This window comes from Wickerhamomyces ciferrii, contig 00026 (genome assembly GCF_000313485.1).
Source record: "Wickerhamomyces ciferrii WGS project CAIF00000000 data, strain NRRL Y-1031 F-60-10, contig 00026, whole genome shotgun sequence".
Taxonomy (NCBI): Eukaryota; Fungi; Ascomycota; class Saccharomycetes; order Phaffomycetales; family Wickerhamomycetaceae; genus Hansenula; species Hansenula ciferrii.
In genome coordinates, this window is record NW_011887714.1 from 1 (window position 1) to 26362 (window position 26362).

Below are 26362 nucleotides of genomic sequence, written 5' to 3' on the forward strand. Positions count from 1 at the left end.
TGAATTATTTCGTCTCGGGAATAATTTGAAACATAATATGATACATCACTTTTCTACAAATTTGATTAAAACATGATTTCATTAATATAAATCCAGCTAAATATATAGGATACTTTAAGCTTACCATGCCTTTATTCATCTCTATATGATCCTTAGCTCTTCTATATACGTACTTACAGGAGGGTACAACACAAACTCATCGAAGAAATATGATCAAAAGCTTATCAGTACACCTTGATTACGTAAAGTTATAAGTATATAGAAATTGGCTTTTGATCTCAAAACTTCATATATTCGTTACTTTTACACAGCATTTCCATTGATTATGAAATTCATGATGATACAAATAGTAGGATCGTTAACTGTATTCATTATCTATATACAATCTATTGTTCATTAAGTAATTCATTATTGGGACTTTAGCACCTTTTGCTGCATCTTTCAGCTTTTAATTGTTCTTTACCTTAACCCACGCCAGGAAATCTATCTATAACAAAATGTTTATCTTTTCCATTTCGACTTCTTTTCATCTGAACTATGATTTTCTTTTTTATAATTCATCCTTTTCTCAATCAAAATACTTTGCGAGTTCTTTAAGAACCCATGATATTGTTTAACAAAAGACGAAGCTTTCTCTTTGTCATTCATAGGTGTATATAAAAGTTTCCTTGCCATTGGTAGCCAAACTTTTTTGAAAAGTATATCTTTGTTTTGAAGTAAAGTATTTAGAGCAGCCCTTTGTTCAGCTATTTTTTCATTTGGGTCAAATCCAAAACCTAGTAAATGATCATTTATAAAACATTTCATTTCAAGTACATCTTTCTCCTTTTGTTCAACACTTACCAAGTACTTAATCGATATTTTTTCACCTCCAAATCTGAATAAATCATTTAGTTTTGTTTTGGCATTGGTTTTATCTAACCCAGATCTAGCAATTGTTAATTCATATTTGTAAAAATTCCTTAAATTTGAATATTCATCCAATTTGAGATCTGAATTCTTTTGTGATAATGAGGTCTTTTGACTTGAATCATTTGAAATTGAATTTAGTATATCCGTAACAACAACTTCTTCATCGATATCAAATAATCTTAAAAACTTTTGATACTTTTTAGAAAAATCTGTATGGCCAAACCCAGTCTTTGACATCTTTAATTCCTTTTTACTCATTGGAAACCAAATATCATGAAATATTTTTTCTTTAGACTCAATAAATACACTCATTCCTGCTTTATTTTCAGCTTCATCAATGGTGTTAGCGCTGGCAGTGCTCATTAATTTATCATTTATAAAACATTCTGATGTTATCTTCGTTCCGGTTTTTGTGGTCTTAAAATAAACAGTTGTGAAGTTAAACATGTCATAAAGTTTACCTTCAGATGATTCAAAACTCAAGTTTTTCATAATATCCTTCCATTCAAAATCAAAAAATCTTCGTAGATTTATGTCTTCAATTTTAGATGAATCAAATTTTTCAGTATCATTACCACTAATTGATTCTTTGGTGAGTTTTGATATATTATTCGATTTTAATAAATCATTAGTTTTAATTTTCCCATTTCTAAAATCATTCAATAAAGCCATAATATCAACTTCTGTAATATCTTTACCATCTTTTTTCATCTCCAGGAAATTTGCTATATCTTTAAGGAAATTTATCAATTCAGCCTTATACCATCCACCCCTAATTCTACGATACATCCATGGTAACCAAACTGATTTATAAATTTTCCCACTTGCTAAAGTTATTGTCCTAAAAGCTGCTTTTTCTCTAGAAACATCTTTATCTGAATCTCGTCCTCCACCAACAAACTCTCCAAAAATATGGCATTCAGTTATATAACCATCAATGGTATTTCGTGTTTTATAAGTCACCAAATTTTTATTCCCACCCAAAAGATTTAAAAGTGCTTCAATGGAATTTTTGAAAACAAATTCATTTTCTGCCTTTTGTAAAGAATCTTCCCAAAGTTTTTTTAATAGTTTTGAAAGATCAAGTTGAGGTTTTTCTAAATTTAGTGAATTTGAAAAAGTTTTAGTTGGATTGTTAATAGGAATCTTGTCAACATTTTGTAAATTTGAATCATCAGCTTGTCTATCTATTATTTTAATAACTCTTGGTATAATTGGTTCTATAATTGATTTTAAGAAATCATAAGTCTTGATATCCTTATTTTCCTTTTGTGCTAGATACAACATACCAAAATATGCTTTTAATACTTTATTTGAATCATCAATCTTGAAACTATCTTCTTGAATTTCAAAATTATCTTGACTACCATAATTATTAACACGTTCATAATTTTTCTTCAAATTCACAAGAATATCAAATGGGAATATCCAATAAACAAGAATTTGTTTAATTTTGTCATTAAATTTATCCAATTTATCTTTATCGACATCTAATTCATATAATATCTTGATAATTTCCTTTTCTAAATGAGCCTCACCTAATAATGCAAAAGTTTCGATATTTTCATCAAGGTTTTTCGATGGTATTTGATTGAGAATCTTATATATTTGATAGTCATTCAATTCTTCTAAAGTTGGCAATTGTGGTCTCTTGTGCTGGGTTTCTGGTTGGATTTCTTCCACATTTGATATGATTTCTGATTCTGCACTTGTTGTTGATGTACTTTGAAATTTTTGTAATCTTAGGTCAGTATTCACGCGTCGTATAACATGATAATCATGGACTATTGGTCTTCTTGTGATTGTTTTAGAACATTGAGGAGCACCTCGTATGATACATCTAAGCATTTATATCTGTGGTTGTAGCTTCGATTATGATCTTAACTATGTAATAAAGTGAAAAATTATGAAAGATTCGTCTCGGGATTAATTTGAGGCTAGATTTTACTATGATAGATATCACTATTTCTACAAATTTAATTAAATCATAACATTCATTAACTCTAGATAAATATATATAAAATTCTAAACTCCTAAAACACCAAAAAGCTTCTAAACATTCACATTAGAAGCTGCAAACTTAACACATAAAGATAAGAACCGATTTGGTGCAGTAATGGCACCTTTTAAAGGTATACTTTGACAACCAATATCTAATTTTGGTTTACTTGTAGTTGGACCAAAATCAACAAAATTTTTACCTTCTTTAAGGGCAATTTCAATGACTTTTTGCATCATTACAAAATATGCTTTATATTCTTTGCCCTGTGAATAATCAATTCCTTGTAAATCTGAAGTTATTGTATCACCTAATCTATATAATACTGATGATGCTAAATTTTCATTATTAACTTTTAGGAATAATAAAGAACGATCTTTATTTTCATTAACTTCACCCATTGACATTATGAAATCTTCATTTGGATTAATTAAATTTGAATGTTTACCTGATTCTGATTTTTTATTTGAAATGTTTTTCCATAATTTAATTAAATCTTGAGAGTCTTCCGTTGTAAATTCAAATTTTTCTAAAACTTCACCACTATCTTCACTAAATTTAGTATCAATATTTCTATATTTTATTTGTTTAAGGTAAAATGATAATGATTTCCCCTTATAAGGTCTTAAATCAATAACATGAGATGATGGTAAAGGTAAAGTATTCCAACCACTTGCTTCAATAGCAGATGAACTATGATCATTTGCATAAGTTGGATTTAAAATAATTGAACATTTCTCCCCTGCATTTAAATTTGAATTCCAATGACTTATTGCCTCCATCACAGCAGCTGATCTTGCAACTGGTTTCTTTGTTGAACTACAATAAAATGTAGCTTTTCTAAAAGGCCAATGGAACCCTAATAAACCAAAACGAATAGTCATTAATCTTGTCATTGAATTAACACCAAAACAATAGGATAAAAATTTACCAAATGGACCTTCAACTGAATTTGTTAAATCATAATCTTCAATAACTGTTAATAAAGAAATTGCTTCTGTTGAAATTAATTTTTGATAAAATTCTTTAGCTTTTTCATAATCTTCTTCGGTATTTATAGTTTCATTATTGAAGAACGAAGTTGATTGGTTACTTTGTTGTTTCTGTTGTTTCTTTTGTTGTTTTTGTTGTTGTTTTTTTTGTAATTTTTTTAATTGATTCTTGGATAACGGTTTAGCATCTTCAACTAAAGTTTCCACAGAACTATATCTTTCAAAATCATCATCAAATATTAAATTTTGTTTATCAAGGGCATCCCAACCTTTATAAGTTTCATAAGTTGGTAAATTTGATTCAATATCATCTTTATAAATTCTTAAAACTTTACATTTCATTCCCTTTAATGGAGATATTGAATATGCTTCTAATAAAGCCATAGCAGCTTGACCATCAATTCCTGGGTTTGTTTTATGATTAAATTGAATTAATTTAGCAAATTCAGATTTTTGAGTTTTATTTAATTTTGATAATTCAATTTCTTCAACTTTTAATTTATTTAATTTTCTTGGTGGATTAAGATAAATTTTTGAAGATTTTAAAATTATAATACTTGATATAATTAAGACTGCAAATAAAATGGGGAAAACATTTTTATTTATAACACCATGATATTTCTTATGATTTGCTGAAGTTTCAATTGACACGATTAATGAAGCAAATATTAAGACAATAACCAATAGACAAAAAAAATTGAAAAATTTTATAAATTTTTGTAAGATTTTTTGAAATTTTTCATATTCATGAATTTCAATTAATGAAATATAAATACCCACTATGGATAAAGCAACAATAAAAGAATTTGTATGTATAAAGAATGAAATTTTTTGTTGGAAAAATTTTAAAACTTTTTGATCTGTAATTGTTGATTTCCTTAATGAAACATTAATTAATTGAACTAGACCAATATTAACCAAGAATTGGAATATACAAGAAATTAATAAAATAAATCTTGATGATTTAAAATTTGAAATTTTTAAATATAAAACATTTAATAAATTTATGAATAATAAAAAATCAAATAATAATGAAGCAACTTGAAATACAGCTAATGTTGTAACATAAGATTGATTTTGATTTAAATCATCTTCATAAAAAGGTTGATTTATTGTGAATAACCAAGTAATTTTAAAAATTATTAAAATACCTAAGAATAACATTAATAAAAATTCAAAAAATTTCAAAAATTTCTTTAGGATGAAACCATTTTTTAATTTATTATTTAAATATTGATTAAATTTTAATTTAATTGAATTATGATGTGATAATAATAAAAAAATTGAACAAAAATCTAATATTATACCACAAACTGAACTTATATTAATTTCATCTTGAGGAGCAACAGATTGGAAAAAAATTAATTCAATTAAATTTGTTATAATTGCATAAATAAGGATAAACCATTTTGATATAAGAATTTTAAAATTATGTTTTTGTAAAAATGGTGGTATAATTGATTTTATGGATTTCATTTTAAATTCCCAGTCATGATGATTGAAATGATTATAAATATTTTAAATTTTAAATAAATCAAATGATTTATATATGAACGTTATCATATTTTAAAATTATGCATAACTTCTTAAATATTATTATTTTTTTGAAACGGGCTATAGCCTTATGTTAATGATCTAAATTAAGTTTTGAATAGACGTCACCCTAATACGAACTTTTTGAGATAACTTACGAAATAATCATGAAAAGCATTGATTCAATGGAAGCTAATGTGATCATATTAATATAATAAGCAAACCTATTTCACTTGTCTTCCTTTAAACTTTTCTTGATAGACAAGACATTAACGGTTAACGGATTTAAATATTTTCCTTTTTTTTTGGTTTCTCCAAGTGATGACATAATCATTATACGTCATTTTAATATCATATTTTACTTACCTTTTGAACCAATATAAAACCAATCAAGATTATCAAATTTCTTCAATTCAACATTTGATAGCGAGTTATAATAGTCAAATAAATTTTGGGAAATTAAAGAGTTATTAATTTCCAAAGGTTTAATTATTTCTTCATTTTGAATTGCGGTTATTTGAGAAGGTATGGGGAATTTTAATTTATAACTTTGTAGATATTCATAATTTTGTAAAAGTAATCTATTTGGGTGGATTTTATGGATTTTATTGGGTTTATGGAATTTATTTTGTTTGATGGTTTGAGGTTTTGTTGATAATCTTGATTGAATTGGAAGTTTAGTATTCTTTGATTTACTTGTATTAGTTTTATTAACTTCATTAACTTCAATAATTTCATCTTTATTGTTGATTTTATCAACTTCATTAACTTCAATATCATCATTATCAATTTTTTCAACAGAATTATCAGGAGTTATTAAATAATTACTATTATTCCCCTTTTTCTGTAAATTCATTAAAGTAAATGGATTTGAAATATTTAAATTTTTAGAAATATTAAAATCTTCATCAATTAATTCCATAATTGGTTGTTGATCTAAAGTTGAAGATCTTGATGATAATTTATCATACATATTTGTACTCCAATCTATATCTTGTGATGATGTAGTTTGTTGATTTGAAGTATTGATTAAATCATTTGAATTAGAGATTGGTTCAATATCTTTATCATCAATTTTTGGTTTTAATCTTAGATTTTGATCTTGTTCTAATTCTAGATCTTCATCATCATCAACTTCAATTTCTTCAACTTCTTTTTCCTTGTATTGTTTATCATTGTCAATCTCTTTATTTAATTGATCTTCTAACTCTAAATCATCTGAATCATATAAATCAATATTTTTGTTATGAACTCTTGATATTTCAATTTCTTCATCATTATCCTCAATTTCAACTTCTTCAACTTCATCTTCAATTTTATTATTATTACTAGTATTATTATTATAATTATTATTTTTAGTTTTATTATTAATTTCATCAATTCTATTAATCCCATGAATCTCCCTAACCAACCCAATCAACTTTTCTCTCAACCCCTCAATCAACCCCTCCAATCCATGAATTAAAACATCATTTTTTTCAGGTTCAACATTAACATCAATCAAATGTCTTTTATTTGTTTCTAATTCTAATACCCATACCCCAGGTTTAAAAAGATTTAACTCAGAATATAGTGATTTTATTAATTTCCATAATTTCCAACCTGTAGAATTATATTGATTATGATTTAATATTCTTTTATTTATTGAAATTATAATCATGTTTTTAGAAGTTATAAGATGAGATGATGTATCCATTATTGGTAATATTGTATTAAATGACCAATCCTGATCAATTGATTGATTTTGAAATTCAAATAATTGGGGTATTTTTTGTGGGATGTTTAATTTTTGGATAAATTTTGTTATATTGGGTGTGTTGGAATTATAAATTATATTTTGAGTTATTTTATTATGGTTATTTATGAATTTTAATTGAAATCTTATATGAGGATGAATTATTGAATAATTGAATATTAATTTTTGTAAAGATTCAATGTTTTGAGATTTTAATTTTGATAAAATTTTGTATCTAACAGGAGTTGATTTAAAAATATTTTTAATTGTTAATTGAGTTCCTTTGTTCATTGCAATGGGTTTGGGGTTACCTATAATATCACCATTCATACCAATTTTCCATTGTGAACCAATGGTATCCCCAGTTGATCTTGTTATAAATTCCATTGAACCAATATTATTCTGACAAGTTAATTGATTTATAAAGAATAAAGCTTCACCTCTGAATCCTAAGGTAGATATACCTTGTATATCACTTATATCACTAATTTTTGAAGTTGTATGATTTTGGCATATTAAATGTCTATCTTCCTTGGGGATTCCTTGACCATTATCAATTATATTTATATATTTTAAACCACATGTCATTGAATCTAAAGTTATTATTATAGAAGTAGCATTAGAATCAATTGAATTTTCAATTAATTCTTTTATAACTGAAACGGGTGAGAATATATTTGCACATGAAGTTATTGAATGGATTGACTTGAGATCTATGTGTTTGAGGGGCATGTTGTGATGTTGTTATATTTATTGATCATGGCGGTTAATTCAATGCTATTGATTTGAATCCATTGTTTACTATAACGCGATACACGAAAATAAAATAATAATAAATATATAAATGCCATCCACCAGATTCGAATGGATGACTGTCCCTTTGTGTACCTTTTTAAATTTCTTTTTCCAGTCCCTTAAAAGTTAAAATTCTTTGCCTTCTCCATAATAAAATAAAAATAAATAAAAAGGTACAGTAAGTACTAAGAATAACACAGTTGAGATGAGATAGAATAATGATATAATAGATAATGGTATAGTAGATATATTATATATAATACTATAATACTATAATACTATATACAACACACGTTGTAATGGAACATAGTATCACCCGAGTCCCGTAGATCATAATCTAATCACAAGACACACTATAAATATAATTAGTAGACGTATAAACATAAACAAATCATGAAGTAAAATAAAATAAAGTAAAACAAATAATATACACAATATAATGTAGTCTATAATATTACAATAATACAACCTATACTAGTATAAAATATATAAGGCCTATATCATTTACTACGCCTCTCAATACACGTAATTGAGTGATCCTCGGTTCCAAGACTGATGAAAAACAAACATGAAAAACAAAAAATTAAACTGCACTCGAGAAGGAAAAAACAATCAAATAAAAATTTATACTTGAATATTTTATACTTGAACAAATATTTAAAACTCTTTGCATACCTTCATTTATATATTATTACTCACATATCACATTACTATTACATCACATATCACACACATTTGCTACCTTATACACACACACCCCAAGGCTTTCTTTCATATGCAGTAAAAGCCTCTCCTTATACAATACATCCAACATGATTCAAAAAATAACATCAATACCAATATTTATTATAAAATTTTTATTGAAAATTATAAAATCTGGTTTAAATGAAAGAAATTTATTTACATTCCCATTAAATTTTTTTATAAATTTCCTTCCAATTTCTATATGGTTAACAATTTTTAAAAATGCTGGAATTTTACCAAATGAAATTAGACCAAAAATTTATGTTTCATTAATTTATAACTTGGATTTACAGATATTTAAACCAACTTTTATTAATATCTTTATATGGTGTTTAATAACCCTTGGGTTTACTTACTTATGGTATTTAATTATTCAAAAAAAATCATTCCATTATAACCTAAACATCAATACAAATTCAATTTTACCAAAAATTCCAGATGAAGAAGAACAATCTTATGAATTTGAAAATTTCCAAGACTCAGACGAACCATCAACTTCATCATCATCAACTGACTCATTACCAAATTTCCATAGTTCATCCCTTTCAATCTCCCCAAAAAAAATCACAAGATTTCATTCATTATATTTAACTCCAATAATTTTTTTTTCAGTTTGGCCAATGTTAAACATTGTTGAACATTTTGCTCAACATATAACAGTCCCAAAGGATTTAACAGCATGGTTCTTCTACGTGTTAGGTCATATAACATTCCCAATATTAACCGCGGTTTACCTCTATGTGTTTCATCCACCAGGTATCTTAAAATGTTTTTCCATTGCATTAGGTTTACAAAACATCGCAGGTGTCTTAACTCACTTATTATTCCCAAATGCTCCACCATGGTTTATTCATCTTTATGGACCAGATTCGGATGCTAATTATGATATGCCAGGTTATGCTGCTGGTTTAACAAGAATTGATGTTACTTTGGGGACTCATTTACATTCCCAAGGGTTCCATAAATCTCCTATAGTATTTGGTGCTTTCCCTTCATTACACTCTGCAATGGCTGTTCAAGTATTCTTATTCATTTGGTATTTTGCAAATTTTAAAATCTTGAGAATTGCAGCCCTTGGGTTTGTTTATATTCAATGGTGGGGAACTATTTACTTGGATCATCATTTTAAAATTGATTTAATTGCTGGTTGGGGTTATGCTTTAATTAGTTTTGCTATAGTTTATCCTTATTTAAGGAAAAAAGAATTGGAATTTATTCAAAATAGATTAAATTTAAATTTTAAAAAGGGGTCAACTATGGGGATGAGAGTTTTTGATAGAAATTCAAAGATTCAGAAATTTTTTGATCCATATAGATGAAGCGCTAAACTGAAAAGCGTTAGCTTTTTAGTTTGAATTAAATAAAGGATATTAAAAAAGCTAACCGCTTTTCTATCTCTTTTTGCTCAATTAAAAGTCCGCTCTTTTCATTTATTTACTTGTCATTTACATATCGTTTGCTCATATCATATCATATATTTGTACATTATAAGTCATTTTACATCACCATTGTTATTTTTTATAATTTTATATAATCATCATAATATAATATTATTCATCATCTTTATTATTAGATTTAAAAAAATTCCAAATTTTCCCCCATAAAGTTTCTCTAAATGGCCATTGTAATTGTAAAATTTTTGATCTTTCTAAATCTAAAAATCTTAATTGTCTTAACAAACTTTGAACAATTTCATAATTTTCCAACACTATTGGTTTTTTCTCTTGTTTTTCAGTTTTGGTATTATAACAATCTTGATAATCTTTCAAACTTTCAATAAATTTTTTATAAACATCAGTTAATTGGAAAAAAATTTCAAATTTTAAAATTTCAATCTCTTTTAAAATTAATTGTCCATAAACATATTCACCATTTAATCCTTGTTCTTCTAATCTCTTAGTTTTTAATTTTAATTCACCATATTCTGCAAGTGATTTCCCATATTGCCTTTGGGCTTGTTTATTTCGTTTCTTCATTAATTCAACATCTTTTGCATCAAATTCTTTAATAATTTCATCCAAGTCTAAATTTGATGATGAATTAAAATATTGGGATGATATATCTTTTGGTGATTTATGTGGTGGAATTATTGTATTATTAATTGATGCTTGTTTCATTTTGGGTAATAAAAATGATTGATTTGCAATTGCAGATGATGATCCTAAAGTTGATAAAGATCCTAAAGATCCTGTTGAATTTGTTGAACTTGTTATTGATTCTGACATTTTTGGTAATATTGGTGATTTGGGGTCCAAATTTGGACTATAAAGAATTTGGATTGAGGACATGGTGTAAGAAAAGCTTTGGGTTTATATAGCTTGAGTTATGGTTATATTCTCATTTGAGCTGTTTTATAGGGTTACTTCATGTTGTTTATATTCTCACTAGTTAAACCCGAATACCATTTTTGTGTCAAAATTAACTACACAAACAAAAAAATAAAAAGTAAAAACCATGCAACCATAACATTTATAATTTATAGTCTATTTCTCTAACTCTTCAAATGCTTTAACTAATGAATCAACCGCTTTTTGAACATCTTTAGCTGAATTATATAATGGAATTGGTGCTAATCTAATAACATCAGGTCTTCTTTCATCACCAATAACACCTTGATTTCTTAAACTTGAGAAGATTTTATCCATTATACCAGGTTCACCAATTTCAACATTTGTTCTTGGGAAAAATAATAATGATAATTGAGCACCTCTTTCAAGGGGTGATTCTGGTGTTATGATTGTAAATTTTAATTCATTTGAATTTAATGTAAATGAATCTTTTGGAGAAATATAATATTTTGTTGATTTTAATAATTTTTCTAATAAATTTGTTAATAATATACTTTTATTTCTTAATTTTTGAATCCCTCCTGCCTTATTAAAAATATCTAATGAAGAATTTAATGAAACAACATCAATAACACTTGGATTTGATTGTCTGAATCCTAATGCCCCTTCAATTGGTTCAAATTTTTCCAACATTTGAAATCTTTTGGAAGAATTATTTCCCCACCAACCTGATAATCTTGGTTTATAATTATCTTCATCTATTTTACCATGAATTTCATGAATGAAAATACCTGAAATTCCACCAGGTCCTGAATTTAAATATTTATATGAACACCATGTTGCAAAATCCACGTTCCAATCATGTAAATGTAATGGAACATTCCCTACAGCATGTGCTAAATCCCAACCAACAATAATATTAAATTTTTTAGCAAATTTAGTAATTTTTTCAATATCAAAAAATTGTCCTGTATAATATTGAATACCTGGTAACATAATTAGTGCTAATTCTTTATGATTGGCTTCAATTGTATCCAAAATATCCTGGGTCCTTAAATGATATTCACCCTCTTTAGGTTCCAATTGAATAATATTTTCCAATGGATCTAAATTTTTCAATTTGATTTGATTAAAAATTGCATAATAATCTGAAGGAAATGAATTTTTTTCAAATAATATCTTAGTCTTTGAACCCTGAGGTTGATAAAATGCAACCATCAATGCATTTAAATTACTAGTTAAAGATCCCATTATAGCAATTTCTGAATCTAATGAACCAACAATTGGTGATAATTTTGGTATACAAGGTAAATCAATATCCATCCAATTTGTTTTCCCTTGGGTTTCAGAACCAGGATGACTAAAATGTGATTCAACACCTCTTTGAGACCAAGCATCTAATTCATCATTAATGGCTTTACGTGTTTGTGTAGGCATAAGTCCTAAACTATTACCACATAAATAAGTTATTTGTGATTCATTTGTGGATAAACCTAATGATTTAAATGTTGGGATTTGAAAATCTTGAGATAAATTTGGGAAATTTTTATCAATGGTTTGGATTTCTTCTTCAATCGATGACATTGTGTACGTTATTGAAAAAAGGAGGTTGAATTGTGAAGTTGATTGGGTTTGTTGAAAGGTATGTCAGCACTGAGCATAGTTTTGAGAGTGTCATCATGCGATTATAGCTTTTAATTGATTTCTCGATACATCTGAACACCACCGTTTGTTTAATGGTGTCTGGATTTATTGAATTTAGCTGTTAACTTATATATAATTTTGAATAAAGTAAATTGATTGAAAGAACATTGTTAAATTATTAATAAAGTTGATTTTTATAATATATGAAAGATATATTTTGTTCAAATGTAGTCAAAATGACGATAAAAGAGGTTTGAAATTTTGGGTTTTTTCAATTTTGGTTAAATTATCTTTAATTTCCATTAACGATGGTCACCTAAATTCTAAAATTCTAAAATTCCCAAATTTTCAAAGGCATTATTTCGTTATAAAACCAAGCTCATAATATATCTTATCACTATTTAAGTATTAATTTGTATTAAACACTACTCTTACACTAAAACTTATTGAGATATCGCAATATCTAATAATTTTCCCCTTTCGGAGCCCCCGAATTACTTGCATGAATATTAGAAGAAATTCAACATTTCCAAAATTCCAAAAAAGTTAATATAAGAAACTAAAATCCTTAAATTTTATTTCATCCATGAAAAGAAACTCAGCGGCTAATTGATTAATCAGAAATATCAAATACAAAGTGATCCAAAACTTCCCCATTATACACACAGCGGTTAGATGTTAAACAACTATACAAGTTAGATTAAGATATATTCTTTCAAGTTATACAGGGCGCTTAATTGTTTTAGTGTTGGTGATTACATTTCTAGTTCCATAAATCAAGATCCAATTGACACCTAATTAAGATGGCGGCGGCTCGTACCAGCAGCAGTAGAGGTGGAAGTCATGAAGGACAAGGCCTGAACAGGGTCCCATTGAATGCTCATAGACAACAATTACAAAGAGAGATTGATCGTATTGCTGGGTTATTGAACACTAGAGAAGTCCATGCTGATGCTATCCTTCGTTCCACTTTTAATGATCAAGGTGGCGCTCCATCAAATACACCTGAACATTCTCCAAAAATGTTGAATGGTTATAATGATTCAAATTATGTCACAACTCCTGGTGTTATTGATAATAAGAATAAATCTAAAACAATGAAACCTTTGAAAATGCAATTATTGGAACTGAAATCAAATGATGATCCTAATGCTCTTTATCAACAACCATATAAAAAATTCCTTAGTATTAATGATTTATTAACTTCTGAAAATGATTCAACTTTCCCAGGATCTTCTCCATTAGGTGATAAAACTTTAGAATTCATAAATCAAACTACAATGACTGGGAATCATACAATGTTTCTCAACACGGTACAGTCACCACTTGATCCAAATAAGAAGACTAGTTCTGCTAATAGTGGATCCCATAACATGAATGGTACTGAAACTTCAAATTTCCTTCCAATGAGTGTCTTGGATACAAATAAACCATCAAATTTACAAAGTTCTCCAAATAGAAATCAATATCATATGAATTTACCATATAATAATAACAACAACAGACCTAAACAACCAAATTTATTTGATAATATTAATGGTGGCCCTTCTTCAAATGATGGGAAACAAAATTGGGTAAATCCATTTGGTTTACCAGATCCTAAAAATGAATTAGCATTATCTAGTTCACCACTTCCAAATTTTGAAACAAGATTCCCAGAACCTAAACCAATTCATGAATTATTTGATTCTGTCCCAGTTGACTCACATTTAAGAGAAGAAGAAGAAGATGATGATGAAGAAGAGGATGATGTAAATGACAATGATAATACAGTGTCTGAACATGAATCAGAAGACAACGGAGATGATGATGATGATTATGTTTATCACCAGCCAAACATCACAAATAATCAAGATATTATGAATCCAGTTAATTCAAATTTGCAACAAATTTCATCAACATCAAGTTCAAAACCATTGCCAATTACTAAATCAAATTTGAAGACCAAAACACAAACCAAACCAAAAACCAAACCACAACCTAAACCAAAAACCAAACCAAAAACCAAACCACAAGCAAAACCACAACCTAAACCACAACCTAGACCTCAAGTACATGATAATGAACCAAAGTCAAGTAATATCGCAAGTGATACTATAGACTCTCAATTGAAGTTAGAAGATCAATTACAAAGAATGTCAAAATCAACTCAAGAAGATTCAGAAGAATTACCAAATTTTGAAATATCATCAAATATTAAAAATGCTTTACGTAAAAGGAAAAAAATTAGTTATAATTTAGAAAGAATAAATTCATCTGATGATTCTCCAAAAACTTCAAGACTGAAAAGAAGAGCCAAAAGACAAAATATTCAACCAAAAACTTCTCATCTTCATTCATCATCACCAAGAAAATATAAACGTACATCAAGTAGTGGATCAAATAGATCATATAGACGTAAAAAATCAATTCAACCAAGATCAAAATCAGGTTGTTGGACTTGCAGAATTCGAAAGAAAAAGTGTACAGAAGAAAGACCATCATGTGAACAATGTATTAAATTAGGATTGATATGTGATGGTTATTCTGAAGAAAGACCACATTTTATGATGAATCAACAATCTCAAAGACAAAGATTAGATGAAATTAAACATCATACAAGTCAACGTAAAAAGATTGGAGTTAAAAAAGTAAGAATTGATGAGTAAATAATAATCATCTTTCAAATGTTGCTGGTCAATTATTGAAAAAAAAAACATCACAAGAATAAAGAAAACATAAACCTTCCCTTTTATAAACCTATCATAATATTATCCATAAATTAATATGAGTTTTAAAAGTTGCATTATAAATATTCCCCATTGCTAATAATTATTTAATCCTTGCATATCTATAGAAAGTGTATTTTATTTCCATAAATGTGTTTAAAAAATTAAAAGTTTTAATCATAAAAACAAATTCTATTAACGAGGTGTAGAATTATTACCATTTTCTGGATTACCATATTGAAATTGATTTGGTGTAGTTGGCATTTGCTGTTGCTGTTGTTGTTGCTGTTGTTGTTGTTGTTGGTAGTAGTATTGTTGATATGCTGCATAGTTATAATATGATTGTTGAGCTTGTTGAGCTTGTTGTTGTTGAGACTGTAAAGGTTGTAAAGGCTGTTGTTGTGGTGGTTGTGGTTGAGGTTGTTGATATTGTGCATAAAGATCTTTATACTGATGATACATGTTATTGGTTGGTGCTGATTGTAAGTTTGGATTAGAAACATTTGGTTGTTGTTGATACATTGGATAATAATTTTGATATGATGGGAATGGTGATGTATTAGTGAATGGTGATTGATTAAAATTGTTATTGTTATTGACATTAGCATTGTTATTAGCATTGAAATTATTGAACCCATTTAATCCATTTAAGTTTTGTGAAAATGAATTATTATAATTAGAAGGTTGAGGTGATTGATTAACACCTTGTGATGACCAACCTGAATTAATATTTTCATTATTTGGAGTTTGATTAATTGATCTTGAAATAAATGCATCATCAACTAAAGAATCAACCATTGTAGCATAATTTTGATCTTTTCTAGCATTTGTGAGTTTGGATTCCAATTCTTCAATACTTAATACTGCTTGATGTGAAGTTGTTGGTTTATTAGAAACTGAAACCTTTTCAAGACCTTTGGTGATTGCAGTTTCTTTATTAACAATAACAGGATTTTCAACTTTTTGTTTAAAAGTGGTTTCTGAAATTTCAATAACACCATCAGATTCAGAACTTGATTGGGAAACTGAAATGGCTTTTGAAGGTTGTGTTCCACTTTGGGTTTGAGATTGAGGTTGAACTTGAGCTTGTGTTTGCTCTTGTTCTCTAGCCTTTTTATTTGCACCTCTCTTTCTTCTATTTTTCTTAGCGTTAGCGGTTTCAGATTGTACTGCTGAATTCTTTGGTTGAGTTTTAAATTGAGCACCAGGAACTTCAACTCTTTTAATTTCTTTAGCATCGTCAATATTGAATTGATTTTTATCAGATTCAAATTTAATACCAACACGGTTTGCATTGATAATTTTCTTCCCCAGATAACCAACAGAGTAAATTCTCAATTTATTTTCCTCCTTGTTAACATGTTCACCATCTTCACCTAATAATTTGAAAAAAATATCAGGGCTATTGAATATAGGTGCATCATCAAAATCACGGAACAATTTGTTGATTGGTGTAAATTCTCTTAAACCAACATCTTCCATGAAATATTGTGTTCTAGTTGGAATTTGTTGGAAATCATGATCAGGAACATGTTTAAATAACAAATTTAATACTGAAGCAGTATTTTTCAGGAAATTCAAATCTCTATGAGCATATTGTAGAGCATTTTTATTAGTTCTCAACCAGGTTAAAACAAGACGTAATAATGGTAATAGATTCAAACTTTTGAATTTATCAAGAGACCATTGTTCAACGAAAAATCTTTCAATGATTTCAATAAATTCAAAAGTAAACTTAAACGATTCTTTATCTTGTGGACTTAATGTTGAATTATTTGATGATCCTGATAAGGATATACCACCAATCAATAAAATTAAAAGTTTTTGGAATAGGAAAACATCTTGTCCTTTTGAAGCAATCCCTGTCAAAAGCTTGAAAAGATCAGCTTTAACATCTTTCACGGGAGTACCGTTGATGAAATATCCTTCAGATCTCTTCCATTTACTTGGGTTGAAATAATAACCATATAATGCAAGGAAGTAAGTAGATAAATATTTGTGACGATTCTTGTTGTTGATATTGTTTTCCAGTCTTAATCTATTGAGATCATCAATGATTTGTGTAGTACTGTTGATACAAACATTGAAGTTTGCAGATCCCAATTTTGAAGGAGTTCTTGCTAATGCAGATCTTAAGAATTCATATGCAGCTAAAAGTTTATCATCTTGAGCATTATAAACCATACCAATATGATTTCTAGCTTCACCAAATGCAGGAAGAAGTAATTCAGAATAATGACAAAACTCTAATGCACGATCAAAGTTTTCATGATCTGCCTTCGGAAGAAATCTTGATAGTGTACTTCTATAACGTGATGTAGAACCTAGAAATAACAAGGAACGATGAACCATATAAACCAACTTTACAATTGTATTTCTATCAGATTTTTCAATTGAAATTGCATTCTTCTCTATTGTTAATCCCAAGAAATTATAAAATGAAGTTGGAACAATAAACCCTAAATTATGATGTGTTAAAGTATGCTTGAGCAAATCTAAATAAAAAGCAGCAGCTAGCTTGGCTGCTTTTCTAAAATTATCATTCAACTTCCTTAGTTCAACGGTTCTTTTCTTATTTAAATGAGTTTCTTGATGTTTTAAATCTTGAGCTATCGATTGATAATACTTGAACACCGGATGGTAAAATTCAGTCCATATTTTGTCAATTAAAGCTTCAGCTGATTGTGTGGAGCTAACAGTATTTGAGTCTTGAGCCAATGGAATATCAGAGCCATTTGAAGCATCTGAGAACTTTCTAATAGAATCATTGACATCCTTGATGATTAACCCTAAGAATTTGGATCTTACAAAATTCAAAATACCTGAGATCAAGACATCATCTGGTGTGACACCGGATAAAACTTCTGAAAGTTGTTTTCTGGAGTCTGCTATTGAATTAAGAATGAGTGTAGGATCAGGTGTTGTCATAATTGGTTTGAATGGTACGAAATTGCAACAATGTGGGCTTCAAGATGTGTTAATAATGGTATTTGTGTATGGGAGAAGTCTTTGGTACAAAAAGATGGCAGCGCAAAGACACTCGAACGATTTTGAAGCTTGGATAAGGACAGTCGTATAGATGATGTGATGGAATAGAGTCTGATTGTCTCAGCCTAAAATCATTATAGTCCTCTTTTCTGGCGATTTTGAGCTTTTAATACCCAGTTGAAAGTGCTCGTGAAAGCTCTCAGCGTTTTTTTTTTGTTCTTCTGACTTCGAACACGAAACACGTAAACCGTTGACAGACGAGGGACGCGGCCAAAAACAAAACATCAATATCAAATGTGAAGAATCAGGCGTTGTTTGGCATCAGAAGCCCATAAACAAAGAGTTGAATAAACTCGTTTACCAATCTAGATATAAAGGATGAAAGTGCTCTGTGTTGCTGAAAAAAACTCCATTGCAAAAGAGGTAGCAAAGATCTTGGGAGGCGGTCGTATACAGATCTCGAACTCGCCCTATAAATATGTCAAAAATTATCAATTTACATTCAATTTTCCACAGCTAGGGAACTGTGATGTTACTATGACAAGTGTTGCTGGTCATCTCAGTGGAATGGATTTCCCAGATGCGTATAAATGGGGTCGCTGCTCACCGGGGAAGCTTTTTGAAGCTCCAATCGTGATAACAATGAGTGATGATCAAAAGAAAATCGCACAAAATATTGAACGTTTAGGTCGAACAGCTCAAAAATTGATGATTTGGACAGATTGTGATAGAGAAGGTGAATATATCGGTAAAGAGATCTTAGATGTTGCTAGAAAGGGGAACCCCAATATCACCATTGATAATACATTAAGAGCACAGTTTTCGCATTTAGAAAGAAGTCATGTATTGAAAGCCGCTAGAGAACCAATAAAGTTAGACCAGAATGCTATAAATGCAGTTGAAACTAGAATGGAACTTGATTTGAGAACAGGTGCTTCATTCACAAGATTCCTTTGTGATGTTTTCCAAAAATACAAAAACGCAAATTTAGTTGATGTTGTATCTTATGGATCTTGTCAATTCCCTACAGTAGGGTTTGTTGTTGATAGATTCAAGAGAATAAAAAATTTTGTACCTGAGGAATTTTGGTACTTAGATATTAGTGTTAGAAAGGGGAAAATAACGAGATTTACCTGGAAGAAGAATAGATTGTTTGATAGATTAGCCGCAGTTGTGTTATACCAAAAATGCATGGAAAATGAAAAAGGCACAATTACAAATATAAAGTCATCACCATCCACAAAATGGAAACCACTTCCTCTAACAACAGTTGAATTACAAAAAGGGTGTTCAATGTATTTCAAAATGAGTGCTAAAGAGTCATTAGAAGTCGCTGAAAAATTATATCAAAAAGGGTTTCTCTCTTATCCAAGAACAGAAACAAACGTATACCCCAAAACTATGGACTTGAAAGCCCTCATAGATAAACAAAGACCCGATCAGGTATGGGGTGAATATGCTACAGGTTTATTAGACGGTGATTTGTTTGATACACCGAGACAAGGTAAGAAAAATGATGAAGCACATCCACCTATTCACCCTGTTAATTACTTGAATATTCACAGTCCAGATGCTACTGCTACAGAGAAGAAAGTTTATGAATTTGTTGTACGTCATTTCTTAGCCACATGCTCCAAGAATGCTAAAGGTGCAAGTACAAATGTTGATCTAACATGGGGAACTGAAAAATTTAGCGCAAGTGGGTTACAGGTTTTAGAACTGAATTACTTAGATATCTATAAATACCAATCATGGAAATCATCAGCAGAATTGCCAGAATTTACAATGAATGAACAAGTCAAGATCAACTCAGCAGAACTCAAGAGTGGTAAAACATCACCACCACAACACATTACAGAAACCGAACTCATTGCTCTTATGGATGCTAATGGTATAGGTACGGATGCAACAATTGCAGATCATATTGAAAAAGTTTGCAATAGACAATATATTATCAAAAAGACAGAACGTCAAAAGAAGTTTTTGGTTCCATCTACCTTAGGTATGGCATTAGTTGATGGATTTGAAGAATTAAATTTAAGAAATTCATTAACAAAACCATTTTTGAGAAAAAATATGGAAGAAGAGCTTAAAGCAATCTGTGACGGTGTGAAAAGGAAAAATGATGTTTCTCATGAAATGGTTGAACTTTATAGAGAATCTTTTGCATTATCAGTTCAACATCAAAATGTTATATTGAATGCTTATCAAAGATATAGAAGAGCACTTGGTGAACAAATAATAGCCTGAAAGTAGTGAGGTACATAATTTATTTATATGATATAATAATTTATTCATCATGTCATTAGTGTATTAATATTTAACAAAATGCTAATGGAGGTGGCACCTCAGGTATTAAACCGATTGTGAATTGAGGAGCTGTAAACTGTGCTATAACTTCATCACTCAACTCTGACTTATCGATTCTTTCTGGTTCTTTAGCCGACTGCTTATAAGCAGGTTGGAAATTACCTCCATCTGTTGTTTGTTGAGATCCTCCAAAACTAAAACCACCACCACCGAATGATGCAGAACCTAATCCCTGTGTATTTGCTTGTGAATTACCAAATGGTGAGGCTGTTGTAGTTGATTGACCAAATGCAGATGGAGCAGCTGTTGTAGTTGATTGACCAAATGCAGATGGAGCAGCCGTTGAGGTTTGACCAAATGGCGATTGTGTTGTCGCTTGAGTTCCAACGGCTCCAAAAGGACTATTCGATGAGGCTGCTTGACCAAACGGTGATGAAGTAGATTGAGCAGCAGTAGCAGCAGGCTGTCCAAACACTGAAGGTTTATTAGCAGCAGCAGCACCAAAAGGACTCTGTGAGGTGGATGCACCAAATGGGGATGTAGTTGTAGTTGTATCTGGTTTCTGTTGACCAAAAGGCGATGTACTAGATGCTTGTTGACCAAAACCAGAGGTTCCAAAAGCACTTCCAGTATTTGTAGCCCCTGAAGAAAGGCCAGCAGAACCAAATCCAGAAGTTCCAAAAGCAGAGCCTGTGTTTGTACTAGGTTGCGTAGTTGATGTTGAGCCAGTTCCAAAAATTGAAGGTTTAGATGCCATTGAACCAAAACCTGAGCTGCCAAAACCAGATGAACCAAAAGCAGAAGGAGCAGCAGGAGTAGCAGCACTAGATCCACCAAGTGGCTTACTACCAAATGGAGAGGTGGCTGGTTTAGAGCCGAATCCAGATTGACCGAAAGGTGATGTTGTGTTTGTTGTAGAACTTGAACCGAAACCTTGACTCCCAAACGCGCTATTTGTACCACTAGTTTGACCAAATGAGCTTTGACCAAATGCAGAATTTGAAGATGCTGGTGCTGTACTTCCAAAAATTGATGGTTTTGTATTTGTATTGGTGGGTTGTGATCCAAATGGATTTGAGTTTGATGTGGTTGAAGATCCAAATGGGTTTGATGTATTTGATCCAAATGGATTACTTGTATTACCACCAAAACCCGATGAGCCGAATGCACTTTGAGAAGTTGTATTGAGTGAGTTCCCCGTTAGATCCAAAGGTGTACTGATGAATGGTTTCACAGCGTAAGATGGATTTTCATATTTTTCTTTTGCAGTAATTTGTGTATATCTTGCAGCCTTCTTTGTATCAGCTTTAACGAAATCAACACAATTTTTCATATCTTGTGTCCTTATATTTATGAGTTTCTCATATTCTGGGATAGCATTGGCTTGTTGTGCTTGATAATAGTCTAATCTTGATTCTTCGAAAGAATAATCCCTTCCACTAATCAAATTTTCTACTGCTGGGAAAGCTAAACCAAAAGATGATATTGGTGTTGATTGGAAGAAATCAACGTCCTTCAATTCATCAGAGACTTCAGCTGTTTTTCTATCAAGTGTACTTGCATCCCAAAAATCCTTTAGCTTTCTCATTGGATCTGATTGACCGAAAGCTGGTTGTCTGGAATTGTTATTTCTGTTGTTTGGGTTCACATGAGGAAACTGACATCTATTACCATTTCTGCATGTACCTATATTCGTTTGAGTTAGTCTTCAATTATCAATAATCAAACAATTTATACTCACCCGATAAAAAGAATTTACAAGGAGGCCTCGAGCTCATTTTGTGCTTCGTGATATTTTCCTCTTCTTCTGACTTGTTGTTCTATCGTAATGTTTTGAGATCAATGTTAATAAATAAAAATCTATATTTTTCTGAATTCCGGTGCTGAAAGTCGGATTTGGATGTTGACATATAACGAATAACAAAGAATATCAACAAAGAAGTTGCACAAGTTCACCAATTGAACTCGAACATCAAAAGAGATGATATGTGTGGAGTGCAATGAGCCAACAGATTCACTCTATGTGAAGTACACCAATGATTATATCAAGTTGACGGACTGTTCGAGATGCTCAAAAGTTGCAGATAAATATATCGAATTTGACAATGTCATCTTATTCATTGATACACTATTGTTGAAACCACAAGCTTACAGGCATATTGTGTTCAACTTTATGAGCCAGGAACAGTATGATGCAAATGAAAAAGACCAATCACAATCACTGTCATCCCTCAAGTCATGGTTTGAAGAAAATAAAAAGGTGAATAGAATACGGCTTTTGATGATCTTATTTGAAATTTACTTGACATGGGCCTATGAAGAAAAGAATTACATCAATTCAAATGAATACAAGAACCCTTATTTGATCATAAACACCATTTTAACAAAACCAGCTACCGTTCAATACTTATTCTTTTCAGTGAAGTGTATTTTAGATGATTTGATAACTCATACTTTAGTACCCATTTGGATTTTCAACGTTATTCAATGGAAACCTAAAGGATACACACAAAGTGACTTAGAAAAGAAGGCATATTATGAAATGGCTTTATCATTAACAATCCTTCTTTCAGGTTCAACAAAACTTTTCCCAATCTTGATGCTGATTTGGCCGTATAATAATATCACTATAACAAATATAATAAGTTCATTGGCAGATCTAAACCTTATAGAGGCATTAAAAATCGTGACAGGATGTTCAAGTATACAAGCTATATTTTTATTCGTTACAAACACCATACTGAAATTCATTATAACGAGAGGTATTTTAATTTGTTTATTATCCAACGGTAATATGAATGTCGCTACAAAATTTGCTAATAATGAATACATGAATCTAGTCCAGAAGGTTTGGTCATGGAAGGAAATAATTGTGCAACGTTACGGTGATTTGACTTTATAACCATATAAAATATTCATTAAAACTGTGAAAAAAACACTATATATAAACTATTTTCAACGCCCCAAAAAATCATAAGTTCAAAGTTGTATTGTGTATATGTTGTCAATTTTTAAAAAGTCCGATATAATCATTCCCACTCTAGTAAATTAACACGTTTACGAATAGTCCCTTCTGTATTTGCAACAACAACACTATCACCTTCAATTGAGATCCATGGACCATCAAGTGGTTGTACCAAAAATGGGTATTCATATGTTTGATCTTGTTCTCTTGTTTCATCCAATGTCTTCGATTTGACTGGTGAAATAGGTATTTGTGGTGTATAGATCCCATCACCAACTGTAGCTTCTAAATCTGTATTATCAGGATCCTCTTCAATAGCTCTTAAAGCAATAAAGAAAGATAAAGGTAAATAATTCTTTTGGAAATTCCACATGAAACTCATAGTAAGTAAAGGTAATGGAGTTAGTGCAGTTGCTAACAGGTATCCTTCTTGAAATGCAGCTAACGTACCAGCCATTGTCAATTGGAACAATAGTAAACCAACAACAATTCTTCTGAATACCAATGGCCAAACTTTACCTGTAGAATGAGGTGGATGAACAACAGAATAAATCAATTGATATTTATAAACATAAAATCCAATGACGAAATAAATTAAACCTGATACCAAAATCTTTGTTGAAAAAACACTATAGATTATAGTTATGATTAAAATCATTATTGGTTGAGGTAAATGTAATGCAAAATTGAAAATTGGCGGTTTATATAAATCTCTATAATCCCTTGGTGTTTTACAACCAGCTTTGAAAAATGGGAAACGTAAGATACTTCCAAATAATAATAATTTGAATGGAAACATTCCTAAACCTTGTAAAATGATCAAATCAACATAGAACAATGAAAGCTCATTTAAAGATTGTGCCAACTGATATGCAATTTTTGTGGTATCACTTAAAAATCCCCAATAATTTGAAGCAGTTCCTGCGGTGGTGAAGACTAAGAACATATTGACAAATATATAGAAAAAATTCTTGGAAACAGCTGAAAGTTCTTCATCACCATGTGAAATGTAGCCTTGTTTAGAAGAAAGCCAAACATAAATAAAAGGAATGACAAAGTTCATAATGGTATAAATATAAGTTGGTAACAAACCTGAAACAACATTTTTAGCCCATTCATTATTTTGTAATAGTTCACCTAAACCTGGCCAGAATTTTTTGATAGTCTTTGGATTTAATAAAGTAGCTAAATAACCAACTGGAACAATCAATGAAATTGAAATGATACCAATGATAACTGTAATTGTGTAGTTTTTAGCAAGTCTTTCCTTTCTTGAAAGAACAATATTATCCCAAATAATATCATGTGGGGCTGGTGCAAGTCTTGTAATTAAAAAATGAACATGTGGATCTAAAACAGCCTGTGCAGCCATTTGTGCACTTGCAACAGTATCCATAGTGATAAAAGCAGTTGGTGTAGCTGGAAAATGTCTTTGACGAGCTCTAAGTATTTCCTCATCTAAAACTTCCAATTGATTTGTCAAATAATCTATAGCATCAACTTCTTTACCAATTAGCCCCAAAAATCCAGTCTTCAATTTTGGTCTTTTATGATCATATGGTTGCGCATTAAGATTAACAACACCATTTCTTGCGGAATAGTCACGAATACTATCAGTAGATCCACCATCAATTATTGAATCAACCGTATTATCCCCTATTTGATCTTCTTCATCTGAATTAGCGATTGAAGCACTATTTTCATTTTCATCATCACTTGGTGCATCATGATAAGGCCTTTGAACAGTATTCCTCTCTAGTTGAAATGATTCTCTTATTCTTGGTCTAACTGGTATATTTTGCTTTTTGTTACTAAACGAAAGTGGTCCCAAATATTCAGCCCATTTATCTTCTAATCTGTACAATATTTGTTGCCTTTGTTTAAACAATCTATTAAGTTGACCCCATTCTCTACAAATGGTGATTGACGTTACTTTACCAATATTTAAACCTTCAATATGTTTTTTCAAGCTTTCTTCATCTCTTAATTCTGGTGGGATACCTGATAACCTTATAGTTCTATCAGTGATTGAATTTTGCCCACCCAAGTAACGTTGTCTAGTTTGAACAACATGTTTTGTTTGCTTAATCAACATGTAAAAAGTCAAAAATGTGAAGATGTATGTGAAGCCAACATACATCCATAAATATGGTTTATAATCACCTGGAAGAACAGGTTCTGGTTTATCACCATTATTATCACCAAATGGACTTGTTGTACTATTTGAACGTTGATCACCATCATTAACACCATCGCCTTGATCATATCTACCAGTATAATGGTACCGTACAGGTGAAATAATGACTATAGATATGAGTGCACACAATGATAATAATTTAATGCCTAATTTGAAAAATCCTAAGAATACAAAAGCATCTAACCCAGCATGATCAAGTACTTCTTGTTCATCTAATTTGTATATAACAGGTACCCAACCAAACAGTGACTTTATGGGTATTCTTGGTAAACCTTTCCGACGTGATATTCTTGAAACATATAATTTAGACCAAGAGTTTCTCAAGATACAAAATGAAAGAAATGCAAATAAACCCAATGTGAATGCTATAAGAAGTTGAGTTTTGGCCACTCGAGCACTAGGTTTCCTTAGGTCTATCCCATCTGTATCCTTGAATGTGAATATGTCCATCTTTGAAGTATCTTCAATGGTGATCTTAAAAATATGGTTCTTTTTTGAGTTTGTAGCGGTTAAAATGACTTTTTCTGAATTTCTCATGATAGATTCAATTCT

General features: G+C 30.0%; 12 protein-coding genes across 12 annotated transcripts; 4 read left to right on the forward strand and 8 right to left on the reverse strand.

The window, feature by feature from the left end:
* Positions 1-501: 501 nt before the first annotated feature.
* Positions 502-2760, reverse strand: BN7_1144 (uncharacterized protein; the record flags this gene model as incomplete). The annotated part of the gene is made up of 1 exon (XM_011278201.1): positions 502-2760. The coding sequence occupies one exon, from the start codon at positions 2758-2760 to the stop codon at positions 502-504; it is 2259 nt and encodes a 752-aa protein (XP_011276503.1).
* A 204-nt stretch (positions 2761-2964) lies between these two features.
* On the reverse strand, positions 2965-5067 carry BN7_1145 (uncharacterized protein; the record flags this gene model as incomplete). The annotated part of the gene is made up of 1 exon (XM_011278202.1): positions 2965-5067. The coding sequence occupies one exon, from the start codon at positions 5065-5067 to the stop codon at positions 2965-2967; it is 2103 nt and encodes a 700-aa protein (XP_011276504.1).
* A 727-nt stretch (positions 5068-5794) lies between these two features.
* BN7_1146 (mismatch repair protein MLH2) lies at positions 5795-7903 on the reverse strand (the record flags this gene model as incomplete). The annotated part of the gene is made up of 1 exon (XM_011278203.1): positions 5795-7903. One exon carries the CDS (start codon positions 7901-7903, stop codon positions 5795-5797), a length of 2109 nt encoding a protein of 702 aa, XP_011276505.1.
* Positions 7904-8778: 875 nt separating this feature from the next.
* Positions 8779-10029, forward strand: IPT1 (inositolphosphotransferase; the record flags this gene model as incomplete). The annotated part of the gene is made up of 1 exon (XM_011278204.1): positions 8779-10029. One exon carries the CDS (start codon positions 8779-8781, stop codon positions 10027-10029), a length of 1251 nt encoding a protein of 416 aa, XP_011276506.1.
* Positions 10030-10260: 231 nt separating this feature from the next.
* BN7_1148 (Coiled-coil domain-containing protein) lies at positions 10261-10998 on the reverse strand (the record flags this gene model as incomplete). The annotated part of the gene is made up of 1 exon (XM_011278205.1): positions 10261-10998. One exon carries the CDS (start codon positions 10996-10998, stop codon positions 10261-10263), a length of 738 nt encoding a protein of 245 aa, XP_011276507.1.
* A 195-nt stretch (positions 10999-11193) lies between these two features.
* Positions 11194-12582, reverse strand: BNA5 (kynureninase; the record flags this gene model as incomplete). The annotated part of the gene is made up of 1 exon (XM_011278206.1): positions 11194-12582. One exon carries the CDS (start codon positions 12580-12582, stop codon positions 11194-11196), a length of 1389 nt encoding a protein of 462 aa, XP_011276508.1.
* Positions 12583-13445: 863 nt separating this feature from the next.
* Positions 13446-15290, forward strand: UME6 (DNA-binding transcriptional regulator UME6; the record flags this gene model as incomplete). Its single annotated transcript, XM_011278207.1, has 1 exon — positions 13446-15290. The coding sequence occupies one exon, from the start codon at positions 13446-13448 to the stop codon at positions 15288-15290; it is 1845 nt and encodes a 614-aa protein (XP_011276509.1).
* A 255-nt stretch (positions 15291-15545) lies between these two features.
* BN7_1151 (EST1 family protein) lies at positions 15546-18278 on the reverse strand (the record flags this gene model as incomplete). Its single annotated transcript, XM_011278208.1, has 1 exon — positions 15546-18278. The coding sequence occupies one exon, from the start codon at positions 18276-18278 to the stop codon at positions 15546-15548; it is 2733 nt and encodes a 910-aa protein (XP_011276510.1).
* A 438-nt stretch (positions 18279-18716) lies between these two features.
* On the forward strand, positions 18717-20588 carry TOP3 (DNA topoisomerase 3; the record flags this gene model as incomplete). Its single annotated transcript, XM_011278209.1, has 1 exon — positions 18717-20588. The coding sequence occupies one exon, from the start codon at positions 18717-18719 to the stop codon at positions 20586-20588; it is 1872 nt and encodes a 623-aa protein (XP_011276511.1).
* Positions 20589-20658: 70 nt separating this feature from the next.
* NUP42 (FG-nucleoporin NUP42) lies at positions 20659-22236 on the reverse strand (the record flags this gene model as incomplete). Its single annotated transcript, XM_011278210.1, has 1 exon — positions 20659-22236. One exon carries the CDS (start codon positions 22234-22236, stop codon positions 20659-20661), a length of 1578 nt encoding a protein of 525 aa, XP_011276512.1.
* A 393-nt stretch (positions 22237-22629) lies between these two features.
* Positions 22630-23550, forward strand: ARV1 (sterol homeostasis protein ARV1; the record flags this gene model as incomplete). The annotated part of the gene is made up of 1 exon (XM_011278211.1): positions 22630-23550. One exon carries the CDS (start codon positions 22630-22632, stop codon positions 23548-23550), a length of 921 nt encoding a protein of 306 aa, XP_011276513.1.
* A 127-nt stretch (positions 23551-23677) lies between these two features.
* CSC1 (Csc1p) lies at positions 23678-26347 on the reverse strand (the record flags this gene model as incomplete). Its single annotated transcript, XM_011278212.1, has 1 exon — positions 23678-26347. The coding sequence occupies one exon, from the start codon at positions 26345-26347 to the stop codon at positions 23678-23680; it is 2670 nt and encodes an 889-aa protein (XP_011276514.1).
* Positions 26348-26362: the final 15 nt, after the last annotated feature.